This window comes from Oncorhynchus nerka, linkage group LG9a (genome assembly GCF_034236695.1).
Source record: "Oncorhynchus nerka isolate Pitt River linkage group LG9a, Oner_Uvic_2.0, whole genome shotgun sequence".
Classification (NCBI taxonomy): domain Eukaryota; kingdom Metazoa; phylum Chordata; class Actinopteri; order Salmoniformes; family Salmonidae; genus Oncorhynchus; species Oncorhynchus nerka.
In genome coordinates this window covers 36,495,213-36,512,893 of record NC_088404.1, presented here as the reverse complement: position 1 = coordinate 36,512,893, position 17,681 = coordinate 36,495,213, and the positions used below count along the sequence as shown (strand labels likewise).

Here is a 17,681-nt window from a genome sequence, read left to right as displayed (position 1 = left end):
CTCAATAATGTCTTAATTGAAATTACGGATATACTCTTAACTGCTCGTCGTCCCCTTATGCCATACTTTGTATATCTTAATTGTCGGTAGAAACTATCACGTTTCAGGTAAGACCTAGATGCAGACAGTGTCGAAGTAACAAAAGTTTATTACTAGTACAGGGGCAGGCAAAATGACAGGTCAATGGCAGGCAGAGGTCAGTAATCCAGATAGGGTGCAAAAGGTCCAGAACGGCAGGCAGTCTCAGGATCAGAGCAGGCAGGGGTCAATAATCCAGTGTGGTGTGGCAAGGTACAGAATGGCAGGCAGGCTCAGATTCAGGACAGGCAGAAAGGTCAAAACCAGGAAAAACTGGAAACCAGGAACTAGAACAGCCATGAACAAGGGGAAAAACCTCTGGTTGGTATCACAAAACCAAACGAAGTCGCAACAGACAAACAGAGAACACAGGTATAAATACACTGGGGATGATGGGGAAGATTGGCGACACCTGGAGGGGGGTGGACACAAACACAAAGACAGGTGAAACAGATCAGGAAGTGACAGAAACCACATTTGTTTAAGCAAGTCAGCCATATCAGCTAGGTTTTTTTTAAAGGCAGTAAATGAGGCTGAATGAACTGTTTTGCTGCCAGACAAGTCTCTGCTGATAGCCAGGTGTAGCAGTGGTAAGGATTCACTCCATGGTGCTTTTTGGGACAGCTTTATGTAGGGCCTAAAAGTTTGAGGGCACCGTTTGTCACTGTTATAGTGCAATTATTGCTGGCATGTATTTAAAACATTTTTGGGGGGTTTGCCCCACCGAAATGTACATGCTCAAATCTCCACTGTTTCCATGTATAGGTGATTGTACTGGCCTGTGTGGTACAGTCTTTCATATGTGTTGTAGTTTGTGGCATCGTATTGCTTAGTTATCATTTGTGTCAACTTTAAATTAAGTCTAAGCCACCGATTGTTAACTCCCTCCATTTTGTACTTTATAGTCTCTGTTGGTTCCAGTACTGGTTGATGTGCTGGTCTAAGTGACCGCACACACTCAAATGGACCTACAGCTGGGGAAGATTCTTTCATCATTCACACACAGTAGACATAATGTAAACCACCATGTTGTCAACAAAATGCTGTCCTCTATGCTTAAAGTGTATTGTGTAAGGCTCAATTTGTGGAAATGCTGTGATCACTCATTGTCTTTGGAACTCCATCGTATCGCTATAAACCCACTTTACTGTCAGTAATTTTCTCTATTCACTTATTCTTCTCCTGATTTGATAACATCTAGACTCAGTAACACATTTAAAAGTGTTGTGGTGTACTGTTTTTGCTACCTTTTTTTCACCTGTGTAATGTTGTCCTTCTGCTTCTTCTGGGTTTCAGACTGAATGCAGTGCTAAATGTGCTGCTCACAACTGACAGCAGCAACATGGACAAGAAGGGTGTTGATATAGCTGTGTTTAGGCATGGCTTCCTTATTTTCAGTCTGTTAAGTGTGTTTCTCATCCTGCTGGAGCTAGTACTTTATATTAAACCTACCTTGCGCATCCAGTTGTTTCTCCATTTGTAACACATCCATCAAAAATCACAAAATGCTGTTTTACATTTTGTTATTTGTGTTGGTCTAATTCCTATAATGAAAAATATGGTGCTCTTCGATGTCCCAGGTTTGTGGCATTGATTAATAAATAATTGTATCTTTACTTTCAAGTCAGATGTTTGTTATTTTATGTTTGAAAGGCATATGTATGCATTGTCTACTATATTTTTCTACTATTTTAGATGTATTTAAAACAATTAAATTGTTGGAGTTCAGGTGTTTGTGATTGATGGGTGACTAGGTGCATTCTTTTCAAATAAATATGCTTATTCATTCATGATTATGGATACATTCTGCAACAGTTAATCTGGCTTTGAATCTGCAACAGAACATGTCAACAAGTTAGTTGACGCCCTGAATTCTGTCACCATGAATTGAAATAGATTTCACCTCTTTCATATAGTTGGCAGGAATTATAGGGATTAAATATAGACCTCAACTGGCTGAAGGAGAAGAGGATCTGCTCAAATAAAGGTTGCCTATGTTGCTAATATCATGTAGGCAAAGAACTAGCCTAGTATTCATGGCACATTGTAAATATCTGACTGCCACTAGGGTAGTATTATGTACAAGACACAAGACCAAATGCATAATAAACCAAAACATTTTTGTTAGATAATATATAGAACAGTCAATTGAAATGTCCTGCTAGCTAGCTGACAGAAAAGATGACGTGCTGGAACTTGCAGGGATTTGTAGTCTTGCATGATGTCAATTTAGATGCTAATTACCTTTTTTTAATCTGAGATTAAACAAAGCCAAATATAATGATAAAATTCACCTTGTCTGAAAGACATTTACACGGTTATCAAAACGTCACACCAAGGAAAGCCTACATGAAACAGACCTTGTTTGAAGTGGTTCTAAATTCCCCCATGTGAAAAATGAACGGTGAAAAAAACTATTGGAACCATTTCTGTGTTTGACCGCTAGGTTTGGAGTATTATGATGCGTTCACTGTGGAGCTCTATGGTAGACTGTGACAGAGCAGGCAAAAGTTGAACTGGAATGCAAAAATGCGCTGAAAAGTGACTTACTGGCCCTTAGGGCCAGTGAGAGACGAGATCCACTGGCCCGACACATGTTTTTACTCGCCCCGTGTACCATCTTTAATGTCGGACCCTGTACGCGAAAGAAAATAAATGAATGTGCCAGAAAACAATAGGCTAAATGGATTTTGACTCATTACCACATTATATGGGATGTGCAAATTCATGCTCTCTCCCTCCATGTAAATATCTGACTGCAACAACAGCGCACACAACACACCCATGAATGGCAATCAACCTACGTATGTCAGTTGCTCTGATAATAAAAACAGCCCAAACTCAAAGTGAACAGCATACGAAAGACTTGGATTATTTTAGAGGCTTATCTCATAGGGTTTGGCCCGAACACTTGGCATAGTGACTTAGTTGAACTTTACAGACCAAGGCAGGTGCTTGAAGAAGGCAATCCTAAAAATATCCTCACAAGAAGGAGAGACTCAAGAAGGCCTCTTTCAGCTTCTTGTCTACATTACAAGAAGTTATATATTTACACACTAATAACAATTAGGGATTACTCAATTTAATTACATTTAATTTTACCAATGTCAACTTTAGCCTTTCGAGTGCTTCACAAATGGCTTGCCTCTACTTTTTGTCAATTGTGGCAAATTATTATCTGTTCAATTGATATGGTTAACCTTCAATGCGATGGATGATATGCGAGATAGTCAAACTGATCAATCCATTGATTTATCAATATTTCTTCAGGTTAATTTCCAAACTTAAACAATTGCTAAAAACCTGTCATGTACTGTATGGCCATGCAGGTCCAGCTTAAGTAACTCGTTCCCTGTAGATTGTGTTTTACGATTGCTCTTCTTATATCCATCTTGAACAGTCTGAACAGCAGTGACAGTTCTCTAACATTAGAACCAGCAGCGCAACTCCCCCCCCCCCCCTCCTCCGCCACACACACACATTCTGAAATTGCATTTTTGTCCCTCCCAGTTTTATCATTGGAATGTGATACAAAATGGGGGGGGGGGGGGGGGCTTTAGGACCATGCGGACGCCTCCGAGTGATCAGGTAGGCTGTTTGGAGTGTTTATCAGACTGGATTAAAGAAATATAATTGAAATGATGTTATGTCCCCCCAACTTCTACAACCAAAGTTGCACCCTTGATTAGAACTACAGTATATGGCTACTGTAGATTGTCAAAGGAGTAGAGGGCTGTTGAAATACCATCACACTTCAGTATCCCATGGAGGCTGTCTGGCTACAGCCAACTAATACTTAAAGAGTTAGCAGGGAGACTACTTGATACATTATCTGGCAGCTCTTTCCTATTTTACGCCTCTCAGATTGTGAACAATGCCTCGAGGGGCTGGTTGACCTGAGTCTTTCACCAGCAGTACCTCTTCACTGACTGTACACTTGACCTGATCTAATACAACACCTCCCAGGAGGACAATTTCAGATCCATGGATAGCACTGGGCACTGGCACAGTTATGGTCCAGTATCCTGAGACAAAAGCACAAAAAAACATTAAACAGTATTCAATACTAAATCATCTCAAAATGACATAAGGGGAAAAAAATCTCAATACATTGTACTTACTGTAGTATGGCCCACTGCCAACATGCTGGCACAGGTGTGAAATTGGCTTTAAAACTGCAACATGTTCTCTTAGCATCCTGACAAAATGTGTAGAATATCATTATAAAACAGCACATTTAGCATACTCCTGAGATGGACAGTGTCCTTCCCAAACAGTAGTATTTACTACCTTAGAAATAGGAACCTACATCTTGAAGGGGCTGCTCTCCTGCCCATCAAATCGGGCATGCCTAGATGGGATACAGCTTTTGTCAAATTTGAAGTCAAACGTAGTTTTTTGGTCATTTTAGCTAACCCTAACCCTTTACCTAACCTTAACCTAATTACACTAACCTTATAAGTGAATTCTCCTAACCTGCTGCGCAAGTTCTCCTAAACCTGCCCTGAAAAGTCAAGTTTGACAAAAGCTGTATCCCTTCTAGACAAAACTATCAAATCCCATATATAGTCATATCAATGGTCAAATGTCTGAGAGCAGCGAATCACCGAGTAGATCCATAAAGAAAGATAGGGCAAGGGGAAGGGACCCCGAGATGCCGTCTCCAAAAAAAGTATTGGATGTCTGAAGGAATTTAGTCCCCTCCCCTTCTCGACAGTACATATTTGAAAAGGCACATTCAAGAAGAGCTTGCACTCCAGCGCAACGTTCAGTGAAGCACAGACGCACAGTCTCTCTCCTCGGGTCTCTTTCGAAACATTTGGTGGAGCCAAACAAAAAATAAGCAGCCATGGATGCCATCAAGAAGAAGATGCAGATGCTCAAGCTCGACAAGGAGAATGCCTTGGACAGAGCTGAGGGAGCCGAGGGAGACAAGAAGGCAGCAGAGGACAAGAGCAAACAGGTCGGCATTATATATGGAACATCTAAATGATTCTAGAAAAGGCACCTGAATACCAGTGGCTCTGTTCGCTGCGGTCTCTAAACGTGGATCGATCACCTCTTCAATGTGGATGTATCACTTTTACGGATCATTCGAAATAAGGAGTATTTAAGTGATATTTATGAATAACATATCACGACGGGTAGGCTAATAAGTGACCTGGATATGAATTATCGGAATAATTGTGTTTACTAATTACGCCCATGTCACTGATTGATGGGTGGGCGAAGTTGTATTAATGTAGCCTAATTATAAAGTAGGAAATATAGAATAATTACTGTAGGGAATATGGATAGGCTATTGAAAAACATATGCTTCTTTCAGCATAAATGCAATAGTATATTCACTTTGATGTTCTATTCAACTAAATAAAATGTTGTCCTTTGCATGTGTAGTTAGAGGATGAAATAAGTGAATTGGAAAAGAAATTACGGATCACCGAAGATGAACGTGATAAAGTGCTTGATGAGTTCCAAGCCGCCGAGGAAAAGTTTCTGAACGCCGAGGAGGTGGCCACCAAGGTATTTTATGTGGCTCGCATGATTTTCCCTAACTTCTCTCCTCTTTCTTCCTTTCTCTGTCTGTCTGCGTTCTTGCGCCTTGTGCGCGCTCACGCCCTCTGTTTCCCGCTGATCACCCCTGTGAAACTGTCCACACTAAAACAAACCTCAGCTCGAGGATGACTTGGTAGCTCTGCAGAAGAAGCTGAAGGGAACAGAGGATGAGTTGGACAAGTACTCTGAGTCTCTTAAGGATGCCCAGGAGAAACTTGAGGTGGCTGAGAAGACAGCCACGGACGTAAGTAAAGGGCACAAAATCCCCATTCCTGCACACTGCTTCCCACATCGGTCTCACATCAAACTGTAAAATGTGTAAAATGACAGTTATGTGAGAGGCCTTTATTCGGCCTCATCACTCGGTCTAAAGTATTTTCTCAGATTACCAAATGTAGGTTGAATACTTTTTCGGTGTGATGCACCTGTCCAGCCCTAAATGTCTATGGGCCAGCTGGACTGTAACTTATTATGATAAAGGAATAATATTTACATCACAAACAATCATGATGTCATGCCAGATATTGTTGAACTGTCATTTTATATATTTTATGGTTGTGTGTCTGTTGTCAAAGATCACAAATCACCTAAATCATATCAATATAAAGAACAAAGGTGTTCTAGTATTTGAATCTCTCCACATAGATAGCCTACATATGAGACCCCAAAGTCAATTTAAGACACTAAATCAGATTCCTCTCCACAGCTCCTTAAGTGGGGACATTTACGAGTGGGAACTGAATTCGTTAAACGTGCTACTCCACGCGGAGTGCGTGTGCACCGCACGGATAAATATAGCCCACTGCTTTATTTGGTCATTGGTCAAGTTAGAGCTTACTTTTTGGGCTGCGCTTGTTTCTTGCAACAGAACAGACTAGGCCTATAGTAAATTAGTTTCCCTTAAATTTAATTTTCTAACTATTCTACCATCAACCTGAAGTATTTTCTAATAATGAGATATTTACTCATTAAATCCACTTTTAGACCAATAGTATTTTTTAAGATTATTCTTGTATCTTATTATTAATGTACTTTGTTTGTTCTTGTTTTGAGGTACATTTAGTTAAACTCATACTCTAGAGTGTAATTTGGCTTCCTTGCGGTATAATTTGGCTTCATGCAGGGACGAACTTGAAATTAGGGAAATGCTCCATAAAAGGAAAACTGTCGCTTCATGCATGACACCGGGAGCTGCATTCAGGGGCTGAAAACAATATGTATAAAATACCTAGGTTTGTCGTGTTATGGCATGATAATCCTAGGCTAAATAAATATGGAAAAACATTAGCAAGGCAAGTTAACTTCATTATTGAAGGGGGATTATCAAATGAGATGTGACATTCAGTTGACAATTGATTTTCATGTATTGAAAGTGTCTATAGGGTAGCCTACATCTCAATAGACCAAAGGGACTCCCTATGCTCATCTCCTTTCCTTTAGGCTGTCATTGTAAATAATAATTTGTTCTTAACTGATTTGCCTAGTTAAATAAATACAAATAATCTGCACTGATATGAAAGCGTTAAACTGGTAAATATATACATTCTTGGTTGGCATTCACCTATCCCATGTTTTCATATCACTGCAAATGAAGGAAATGAGATCAGGAAAAAACGAATTTGTTGAACTCCTTGAGTAAAATTCTACAAATGCATAGGCCTCTTGCTACTCTTTAGGAATTATACAGTCTGAATATCTTTTCAATCCCATGTGTACTGTCTAGATAATACCAGCAGATGGTGCTATACACCCGTGCAAGGTCCCTTAGTCAACGCTTGTAGTAGCTGGGCGGTGCCCTCCCTTATCATTACAGTACGTCTACCACAGATACACTTTTTATTATGACCAAATGTTGGTTAACCATTATAATATTACGAAAACAAGAAACTAAAAATAAATTATACTTGTGTATTTTCGTTTGTAGCCTTGAAAAGGTTATGAAAGCATGGTTACTTCCGGTGTTAACGTTCAGTTATTGCTGTGTGCGCTCCTCACAGACGATTCGAGTACCGCGAGCAGCCACCCTCCAGGTACATTCCAGGGCGTTGTAGCGCTCCGTTTCCATTTCAAGGAAAGTGTTAACGTAGTTTTCTTAGAAAGTTGAAATAATGACCGGTATAACATCACTGGAGGCCGTTAAACGGAAAATAAAAACCATGCAACAGCAGGCAGACGGTGCTGAAGAGAGAGCTGAAAGACTACAGAGAGAATTGGGCTTTGAGAGGAAAACCAGAGAATCCGTAAGCATATCATAAAATAACTGCAAAAAAAAAAAATATCCAAAAGTGAAACAATGATATATTGCTTTTGAGATGTTTAATATCCGAGTGAGTAGCACAGACTTTAAAAATCCATGGTGATGCACTCCGCACTGACATAGCGGAATTTCTCTGACACCCGTGCTTCTACACCTGCAGTGCTTGCTGTTTGGGGTTTCAGGCGGGGTTTCTGTACAGCACTTTGAGATATCAGCTGATTTAAGAAGTGCTATATAAATACATTTGATTTGATCCCGTTGTGTTAGCTAACAACCTAAATGTATCATGCTCATTGATTACGATTCGCCAACTCGGACAGATTACGAGCTCGAGGCGAATTTGATGATTGCCCCAAGTGTAAATAGTGTTTAGCTGTGGCGGTAGAGCGCGATTTCAATGATGCTGTAACCACCATGTTTCTGATGTCATAGTCCGTTTATATTTTCTCTTAATTGATGGCCATGATGTACAAAGGTAACTGTTTTCACAAACAGTTTGTTTAAAATATTAGTTTGTTTAATGGTACTGTATCACCCCCAATATTCATCTCCTGGGTATGCTAGGCTTCTATGCACATGCTTTAGTGCACATAATAACCTAAAGTAAATTGTACTTTTTTTTTTTTTACATAATTGCTGCACAGAGTTTAAACTATTTTCCATTTAAACAGGAAATAACGTCAAAGAATGTTGCAACAGAGCTGCGAACAACATCAATAGCAGAATGTCGTTTTAAACAAGGTTTCCTTATAAGGACAAATAGTTGTCCCATGTTCTAAAGAACAGGGGGCCAGCCTCTGAGCTATAGAATAAGGAAATAAAGCCTGTATGCATTTGTTGCTAAGCGGGTTAATTGCCAACATCAACATGGTCACTTCATGTTAGTTTATTTGAAGGAGACGTTTTGGGTGGGGTTTGGAAAAACCACTAGATGAACTGATAGTCATCTTAATTTCACTGGCTAGTTTCCATATCTCCATTCACAACATGAGATGGACCCTGCGCACCACTCTAGTGTTAGTATGTGATCAGGCCTCTGAGCGGTTAACCATAGTATGGTGGGGTATGCAAAATAGGTCAACTTTGAGCACCTTTTATCTCTTGAATGTTTTGGCATTCAAGTCCAAAAACTCACTTTCTGACCACTTCTGCAATGGGCTAATATGTATGTGGGAGGTTTCATTCAATTCAAATGGACTGCTGTCAAAAAGGGATTGAAGTGTTTTTAAAGATTCAAAATAAGTTGACTTTGGTACATAATAGAAACAAAGAATAGAGCAGTGGCTGTCCATATCAATTGTTTCTGCTATCAAATGTTCTGTTTTTATTACCACAAAAGCATATCTGTAGCTGAATTTGACACTTCCTCAGTATAAAATCTCTTATAAAACTTTTTTTTAAATAGTGTGATTTCATAACTTATTATTGGTACTAGTGGGAAGGTAATTAGAACAGAAGGGAGTACACTTGATCAGTCACACCACCAGTAAAATAACAATAAAGTAGACATTTTGAGAGGAAAGGCTGAACTTCATCTAATCTTCAGATATGGTCCTCTGGGGACTCTTCATTGGTGTGTGTGTGTGTGTGTGTGGCCTTTGACAGTGTAAACCACTTTGGTGCACCATGAGTCCTCGTTAATGTCACCTCTGGGGTCCAATAATGAGGCCAGTTATTCAGCCTGTCAGCCAGGAGCATTGTTGTCATTACACAGTGTGTGGAGTGCAGCTCAGCACAGGGGAATCCTCCTAGGAAGGCCCTTTTCTCTCCCCAACAGGTGACACTGTCATTAGGCTGGCAGATGGAGATAGCACCATTTTAAATAGTCATTACCCAGACCTCTCACCTATAAAACACAAGACACTGAGGTGGAAAATTCACCAGTATTCTTTATGTTGATATGTTTGTACTGTATGTTTGTCTCTCTTAATGCATTTTACCCCACGATGCAGGTTCTGGCAAGTTCTTCTCTTCTCTCCTAGGCTGAGGCCGATGTCGCTTCCCTTAACAGACGTATCCAGCTAGTTGAGGAGGAGTTGGATCGTGCTCAGGAGCGTCTGGCAACTGCCCTGACCAAGCTGGAGGAGGCTGAGAAGGCGGCTGACGAGTCCGAGAGGTATATATTTATGGTGGATAGGGAGTTAGACCATAGACTAGACTGAGTTTCTCTTGCCCCCTTACTGTAGTTGTTAAGGCCTTTAGCAAAAGTAATGGCTGGCGGTGCCACTGACCGGTTCCAACAAACAACCTGTTTCAGCGGTGACTATGAAATCCTGAATAAATTGGCCATGAGGCTCTGTTTCCATTCCTTTGTTTGGTGTATAAACAACCCCTCTATGCTGCACAGCCCAATGCCTGAACATCTGAGACTAGATCAGACCCTGTCTGGGCCTGCCCTGTCATCTCCAGTGATCTAGTGGAGCAATATTTTCCCCAGTCCCATTAAAAAAGCTGTCCAGCTGCCCAGGCCTTGACTTTGAAAGGGCATATTAAAGTTTGCCTGCCAGCCAGCGTGGCTGTGTGTTGGGCGTACCACGGCACTCCCAGAGAGCTGCTTGCAGTGTGTATGCAGTGGTACCTGCCCATCCAGGTTTAGTCTGGCCTAGAGATATTGATTTGAGTCATTAAGTTACAGTGCAGTGCATCTGTGAGCCTAGGAATGGGACTCATCCTAGCCTAACATCTGCCTGTCTCTCCCCTTTCTCCCCACAGAGGCATGAAGGTCATTGAGAACAGGGCCTCCAAGGATGAGGAGAAGATGGAGCTGCAGGATATCCAGCTGAAGGAGGCCAAGCACATCGCTGAGGAGGCTGACCGCAAATACGAGGAGGTGAGTCTCTCAGCTGCTGTTGGCCACACAATAACATAATGGCACACTATAATGAATTCCACCCTGACATACCCTAAGTCATATAGGGTGTATGTACACAGATATTGGGTGTATATACACAGCCATTTTGTGTATAGTGTAACTCCTTGGTGTTCTGCCCCTAAAGGTTGCCCGTAAGCTGGTCATCATTGAGAGTGATCTGGAACGTACAGAAGAGCGCGCCGAGCTTTCAGAAGGGTAAGATTTTTTTCACTGACACCTAGGAGTAAGGCTGCACATTATTAACATGCATGGATGAGGTTATTTAACGCCACGCCTGGCTCAAAGTTAACTTTTAACTTTTTATTTTGGACGTGTTGCTCACTCTCGTTGTTGCATGTACTATTAATTTGCATGTGTTTCATGTTTTGAATGGCCTTTTGTTCACAACATCCACTAACAGACGGATTCGAAGAGCGGAGGACGAGCTAAGAGTTTTGGAACAAAGCTTAAAATCACTTACAGCTTCGGAGGCAAAGGTACTGCAGACTAACAAAGTATGCTGTCAGGTCTATCTTTACAGACTTATGTACGACTTCTTCTTGTCACGTTCATTCACTCTGCTGAATGAAGCCTCTCTTTCCTGCTAGCACCTTGCTCTGCTTTGCTCTCTTCCTATGTGTGGGCTTATGCTCAGGATATCCTAGAACTAGAGCCTTTTACACCTCTAACCTGGTAGGAACTGTGCAAGAGTAACATCTTTCACATGCCATATTAGCATTCTTAATTTGACTAATCTGCAAGCTAAAAGGGATTTACAAAAGCGTCTTTGTAGTCTCCACCTTTATTGTTGTTGCATTCCTGCTGTGTTAAGGCACTTTGGTCTCCTTCCTGTAATTTTCCTAGTTCGTATTTATTTTGTTTTGTTTCTTCTCCCCCCTCCTGCTCTCCCTCTGTCCATCCTGCTTCCACTTGTCATCGGTGTCTCAATACACCTCTCCATTTTGGCACAATTTCCTCTGGACCCTCCTCCACTTCCTCCGCACCTTCTCCCCTCTAAAACAACAGCAAATGCTCTGAGCTTGAGGAAGAGTTGAAAACTGTGACCAACAACCTGAAGTCACTGGAGGCCCAGGCTGAGAAGGTAGGTAGTCTGCCGCTGTGTTCAGACCCAGGCATGCTTTCCAAATCCCCCCCCAGAGCCATGCAGGAGAAGGAACCTGAAGAACCATTTACAGCAGCACATAGGTCATTGGTTACAGTATCTGGCTTACGAAATTGGAGAGGGATAAGATTAGTAAAACGTTGTACTTAAAGATGTTAATTGAAGATAAACCTATTGCACTGGTGCAGATGTTACTGTTTGGTAGATGCATGACTCCTGTTTCTGCTTCTTTTGATCCACAGTACTCACAGAAGGAGGACAAGTACGAGGAGGAGATCAAGGTCCTCACTGACAAGCTGAAGGAGGCAAGTTTCACAACCCCCTCTATCTGGGGGCTTTGGCCAGAGGCCAGGCTATTCCAGTGCTGTGGGTACTGTCGGCCCACAGTATCACTGACTGTGACATTTACAGACTGATTCTTAAGAACCTGTCTCTCTCTACCACAGGCTGAGACTCGTGCTGAGTTCGCTGAGAGATCAGTAGCCAAACTTGAGAAGACCATCGACGACTTGGAAGGTATGACTTTTTTGCAGTTCATTTCAAAACTGTACTTTAATCTGTTTGGAGTAGGTATACATATTATAGTGTCAGTGAGTCTCATTCATGGCCATTCGGTAAGTGTCTATGCTTCTTTCAAAATGTCTTGAACAAGAGGAGGAAACCCTCTTGCCTTCTATGCTACACCTCGTCAATATACTCTAATCTGTGCTGGTCTTTGCTACCTCTCTCAATTTCCATTATCATATTTATATTCTGAGCAACACGTGCCCCTGATTGAATCGGTGTACTTTTGGGTCACATCTGAATGGAAATGACTTTGGTAGTTGGACATTTGACAGGTCATCCTATTCACTCTAAATTCACGTTTGTTCATAGGTTGGGTTGTTTTTGCCGGTTGATCTGCAACAATTAAGTTTCATCTGCTTAATGAGAATAAGCTATTAGTCACAGTAAGGGATATGCTGCCCTACAACTGCTTGTTACAGTACATCTTCCATCTGTAGGTTAAATCATGTGTCAGGAGGCTCTCATAGTAATTAGAAGGGCTGAAGAAACAGTCATATGGTCTTGATATCTCTGACATGAGATGTTCAGGACTCTGTTCACTATTTCTTGATGATGCTGAGGAATTTGTCGACCTCAATCACATTTCTGTTCTATCCTCTTCTGGTATAACTTTTTTTTTTCTTCCTTTTCCACTCTGTCACTCTCCCTGGGCTGTTTCACCCACCTCCCTCTGGGCTCTTGCTGATGACCCGGATGCCCTTCTCCACCCTTCCCACACACCCCTCCACCTCTGCCCCTCCTCCTCCCTGTCTGTGCACTTGGCCCACGTCTCAATAGATGAGTTGTATGCCCAGAAACTGAAGTACAAGGCAATCAGCGAGGAGCTGGACAACGCCCTCAACGACATGACTTCCATGTAATTCTTCATCTGCGCTGCCTGCTTGTGCCTCTGTCGTCACCTCCTTGCACCTCCCATCCCCATTGTTCAGCCATCACAATCCTCTGTCTATCTGAAATCCATCTGTTTCTGTTCGTACAAGATAGTGGTTCACGTTACTGTTAGAAAGCAGCTAATTATTTCTATACACTAGGTAGTCTAAAGGTCCTCGTCAAAGAATAGTTAAAGTGGGTTGTATATTGTAAGTACTGGCTAACTGTGGGAATTGTTTAAGCTCACTCAATGGTTTCCATTCTCACTTAGACTTGTGGTTGTGAGGACATTCTCTCCATTAAAGTCAGTTACCATTTTTAGCAGTGCAGTAGAGTACTTGAACCTAGACTTGTTTTGTATGAACAGAATACAGCATGGAGGTTCTTTGTTTACCCATTTGGGCTTCCATTTTAATAACTACCATATTGTATTACTTTTTACACAAAAGTAATCGTATTTCATTTTGTGATAGTATTTTAAATGTACATTGTTCGACCAACAGATGAATGTCTTAATTTCAAAATATTCATAATATTTTGTTAGCCCTTAATGCATGTGAGGTGTCTATTGAAATGCAATATTTCAATGTGAGCCTTCTTCTGGGTCTTTAAACTGAGTTTCTCCATGTAGTCGGTGTGCTTTTGTGTTCTGTACATTTTCCAAGTGTAGCTCACTTGTTTTTACTACTAACAAGGTCTACTTCTGTATGGAAGAAAGGCCCCATGCGTCCCCCTTAATTCCTTTTTGTTCATAACCACAGTTGAGGGGAAACTGTCACAATCTACAGTCTGGTTGGGTTTTATGCTGTGCCCCTTTGTCATCTGAGAAGATATCAGATGTGTCAAAGCTGGAGGTGGAGCACCATGTATGACAAATGTTTGGTCAACTGATGCTCCTCATGACTCCTTGGAAAGGTCTTTCATGTGATCAGAGGTTTGGTGTGGTTGCTGCAGTAGTTGTCGTACACTGTCTGTATCCCTCCATGGCAATACCTCCCAGTGGGGCATTGTGGCTCTAGCCTGTCCTTTGTGCTGTGGCGCCAGTAGCGCTGATGTGTTGCTGCGCGTCTGTTTTCCAACAAACCCCCTATAGCAGTACCTCACTGTACCTCTTCTCTTCCGCACAGATAAATTGTTTACACCTCATCAAAGACGCCTCCCGCCAGCTGAGCAGCATCGCTCTGCTCTCTCCCAGCCTTTCTTCCATTTCCCAACCCTTCTGTCCATGCTTTCCTTTACTCCCCATGTTCTCATCCTGTCAGTGTTGTAATCCCATCTCTTGTATAGAACCTCTGAATCTTTCTGTGTTGTATACAAATAAACCTTCTTCCTTCTATGTAAGCTTTATCTCCTTATTCTATCCTTTTCTGTTCCTTCTGAATTTAATTTTCATTTCTATTTATTTTTCAAGCGGCTCTAATAATAAAACTAGGGAGCCCTAATGTTAGTAATGTTGTCATTGTTTTTTTTAATGTCTCAGGAACCCATAAACAAATGTTATGGTGCTGGCATTCTTACAAGTTCAGTTGAAAGTACCTCTGTTTTAATGTCCATTGGTGTTGATCAACATTTTCATTCATTTTGAGAGGTGAGATGTGAAATGTGCACTGTCCAGTGAACAGTTCTTGCAATTAGGCCTACTACACACTTGTAGCTCTTATTCAACTTTCCCTCATTTAATAGGTATATACCTAAGGGAGTAGTGATTATCTTACAGCCTTAATGAAGGTATGTTTTTTTTTAGGAGCATCATGGCACATACGGCTGTTAAAACATGTAGCTTCTAAGGCGACTGTCATTTGGCTCAATACAGTATAGGTAATGTTTTGATAGGGAGGTGGCACATGTTGGATTGCTATTGAATGAGTAGGGAAAGTAGTAGGCGTGAAGAGAAGCACAGTATGTAGGATTGTCTGCCTTTGCCTGTTGAAAGTGAGTTGGAAAGAGTAGTACGATTGACTATTGAGATGCTGATGTTGATGCCATGAAGTCTGCAATTTGCAATATCATTTTATTGTTGAAATAAATTAATAGATATGCACTTTCCGAATCATTGTTTTCAATTAAATGCGAGCATCACAGGCACTAGCACTTAGTTAACTGCACCTAACTCGCAGTATTTATTAAATCAAATTGTTAGCCATTTTATGTGTTCCAAGCACTTCATTCACTCACAACTAGAGTTTTGAATGTCCAGGCCACTCAATGATCTGTTCTCCCACAGTCGGTGTTTAATGTAGAACCGTGTGGTATGTAATGGGAGCGTGGATTATCCTGGGCATCTATGACATCAGGTAGTGATCCTCCATACAGGGCTGGAATTTGGCAGCTTTTATACTGCCTTAGTTGCACCTATAAGACTTTAAGCAGGATCTGTACAGTACATGCCTTCTGGTGCTGGAAGGTATATTTAGACATTGAGTAGAACCCACTGGCAATTTGTTACTCTTTAGCTCAATTATCCACCCCAGAGAAATGTTGTTCATATCTCCATTCACAAAGTTCAGAGGCATTCCACCCATCCCCTTTTGCAGTTACTACACTGTTCTGTGGAGAATAGACTGTATGTATGTATCTATGCCATTTTCAAGCAAGGTAAGGTATCAGGTGTGAAGTGATCCCACATGAAGCTTTCACTTGAGCTCTAGTCTGTTACTGCACTGATTTCCTGTTTTCTTTCTCGTTCTCTCGCTTTCCTACCTGCTTTCTGACTGCAAAGATCGCCTCTACCAGCAACTTGACAAAAACCGCCTTCTTTCTAACGAACTAAGAGTGGCCTTGAATGAGGACTAAATAGTGTGAATGTTTCATCCATGAGCTTATGTACCGTAGTGACAGTATAATGCTGTGTAAGAAAGATGCATGCTTGTATTGTGTTTCTATGATGCCCATAATGCTGGAGATGTTTACTGCTGGCGTAACAAGCTATCTACAATGTAATGGGTTAATATATACTTACTGTATACTCTTACAACTAGGTACTGTAATGTGCCTTTATATACCATTAAATATAGTATACTATACGGACCACTATTGTTGATTTCCCCAGTTTAAGCATGAAGGCAATGCTATAAGAGCTGTGTACTGCATGTATGGTTACTGCCACAGCATAGTTACAGCATTGTTTTTTTTTCTCTAACTGAAAGCGTTTTGCTTTTGATGGCTAATTATGTAACTCTGACTAACAGTACATTTTAATTCCTAATCGAAGTCATCTCGAATATTGATGGTCCTTGGCCTGCTGTTGTGGGGTGCTTTTGCATGTTGTGGGTTGCTTGCTTCGATTTTAATATTTATTTATTTACTTATTTATTTGGTGTTTAACAGAGAAACTGGCACATGCTAAAGAAGAGAACCTCGATATGCACCAGATGCTGGACCAGACTCTAATGGAACTAAATAACATGTGAAAGCCTGGTTTAAACACTGGTTTGGGCTTTCTGTATTTGAACCCTCCTTCCATTCCATGCCCATGTTGAGGAACACAAACCCATGCTTTTCCTTTTGCACCATCCTGCTTTCAGTGGAACTCAACAAGGAAGGTACAGCATTTCCTTCATGAAACCCAAAATGAGAAACACTTCTATTTTTGCCAGCTGATTGTATAATGAGGTCAGCATTTTGTAATCATTGAGTTTAGTTTATTTTTGACAAGTTATCAGGTGAAATTATGTGCCATTTGCTACGAAGGTTATTTTTATCTGCATTTGATAGATTGAAGGGGATGAATCTGGCACATACCCATTTCACCCTGGTTATGCACATACCTTACATTTCAATCAAAGACAAAGTGGAAAAAAAATTCACTTAATTCAACTTCAGCGTATGTACAGAATTAGTAGTGTAGGAGAACATGATTTTAGTTTTTGAATACTTTTGTATTAAACTTTCCTCAAGTAAGTATACATTGGATAAGCCGGTCCACATGTATATTGGTGCTGTGTTAGGGGGTTGTTCCACCAATTCGGTGCCTTTTTGAGAATTGTTTCTTGATTTCACCTAATTTAAACATTCTGTCATCAAGAGCACATTCATGATCAACGTTTTCCCATCTCAAGACGGGGAAAAAATACTATAAGTGCCAAATAAAGTAACAGGGTTGTTCAGACTGTAACAGGGTTGTTCAGACTGTAACAGGGTTGGTCAGACTAATCTTAAATCATCCATAAATCCCCTTGTGACATGGGGAATAGAAGTTTGTGTGCAACAGGGAGTGGTAATTGAAGCCTGTATCTGGGTAACAGAGTTTACATGTTATGCTCGACCCACTCTGTTTTCCGATTTGACTATTAGATACATTTTTCAAAAGAAACATTGTTTTCGAAAGGAATAGTTTCAAAGAAACAAAATGATGGGAACTGTAGAGACATTTTAGGGTT

The 17,681-nt window shown here is 40.9% G+C and overlaps 1 protein-coding gene across 5 annotated transcripts; it reads left to right on the top strand.

Annotated features, from left to right (window-relative positions):
* The first annotated feature begins 4,838 nt into the window (after positions 1–4,838).
* On the top strand, positions 4,839–16,916 carry LOC115134247 (tropomyosin alpha-1 chain-like). 5 transcript variants are annotated; one of them, XM_029668023.2, is made up of 10 exons: positions 4,839–5,041; positions 5,753–5,878; positions 9,874–10,007; positions 10,604–10,721; positions 10,888–10,958; positions 11,769–11,844; positions 12,108–12,170; positions 12,312–12,381; positions 13,210–13,288; positions 14,430–14,638. In XM_029668023.2, exons 1-10 carry the CDS (start codon positions 4,928–4,930, stop codon positions 14,431–14,433), a joined length of 855 nt encoding a protein of 284 aa, XP_029523883.1. In that variant the 5' UTR covers positions 4,839–4,927; the 3' UTR covers positions 14,434–14,638. The 5 variants fall into 5 exon arrangements, with proteins under 5 accessions (XP_029523883.1, XP_029523885.1, XP_029523887.1 ...); XM_029668025.2 differs by lacking the exon at positions 5,753–5,878 and adding an exon at positions 5,476–5,601; XM_029668027.2 differs by lacking the exons at positions 5,753–5,878; positions 13,210–13,288; positions 14,430–14,638 and adding exons at positions 5,476–5,601; positions 16,630–16,916.
* Positions 16,917–17,681: the final 765 nt, after the last annotated feature.

Excerpts from the sequence above, each read along its gene's own strand:
- LOC115134247 (XM_029668027.2), top strand. The coding sequence starts at position 4,928 with ATGGATGCCATCAAGAAGAAGATGCAGATGCTCAAGCTCGACAAGGAG. Across the intron at positions 10,008-10,603 it reads GCGGCTGACGAGTCCGAGAG|AGGCATGAAGGTCATTGAGA; the intron begins GTATATATTTAT and ends TTCTCCCCACAG. Across the intron at positions 11,845-12,107 it reads TGGAGGCCCAGGCTGAGAAG|TACTCACAGAAGGAGGACAA; the intron begins GTAGGTAGTCTG and ends TTTGATCCACAG.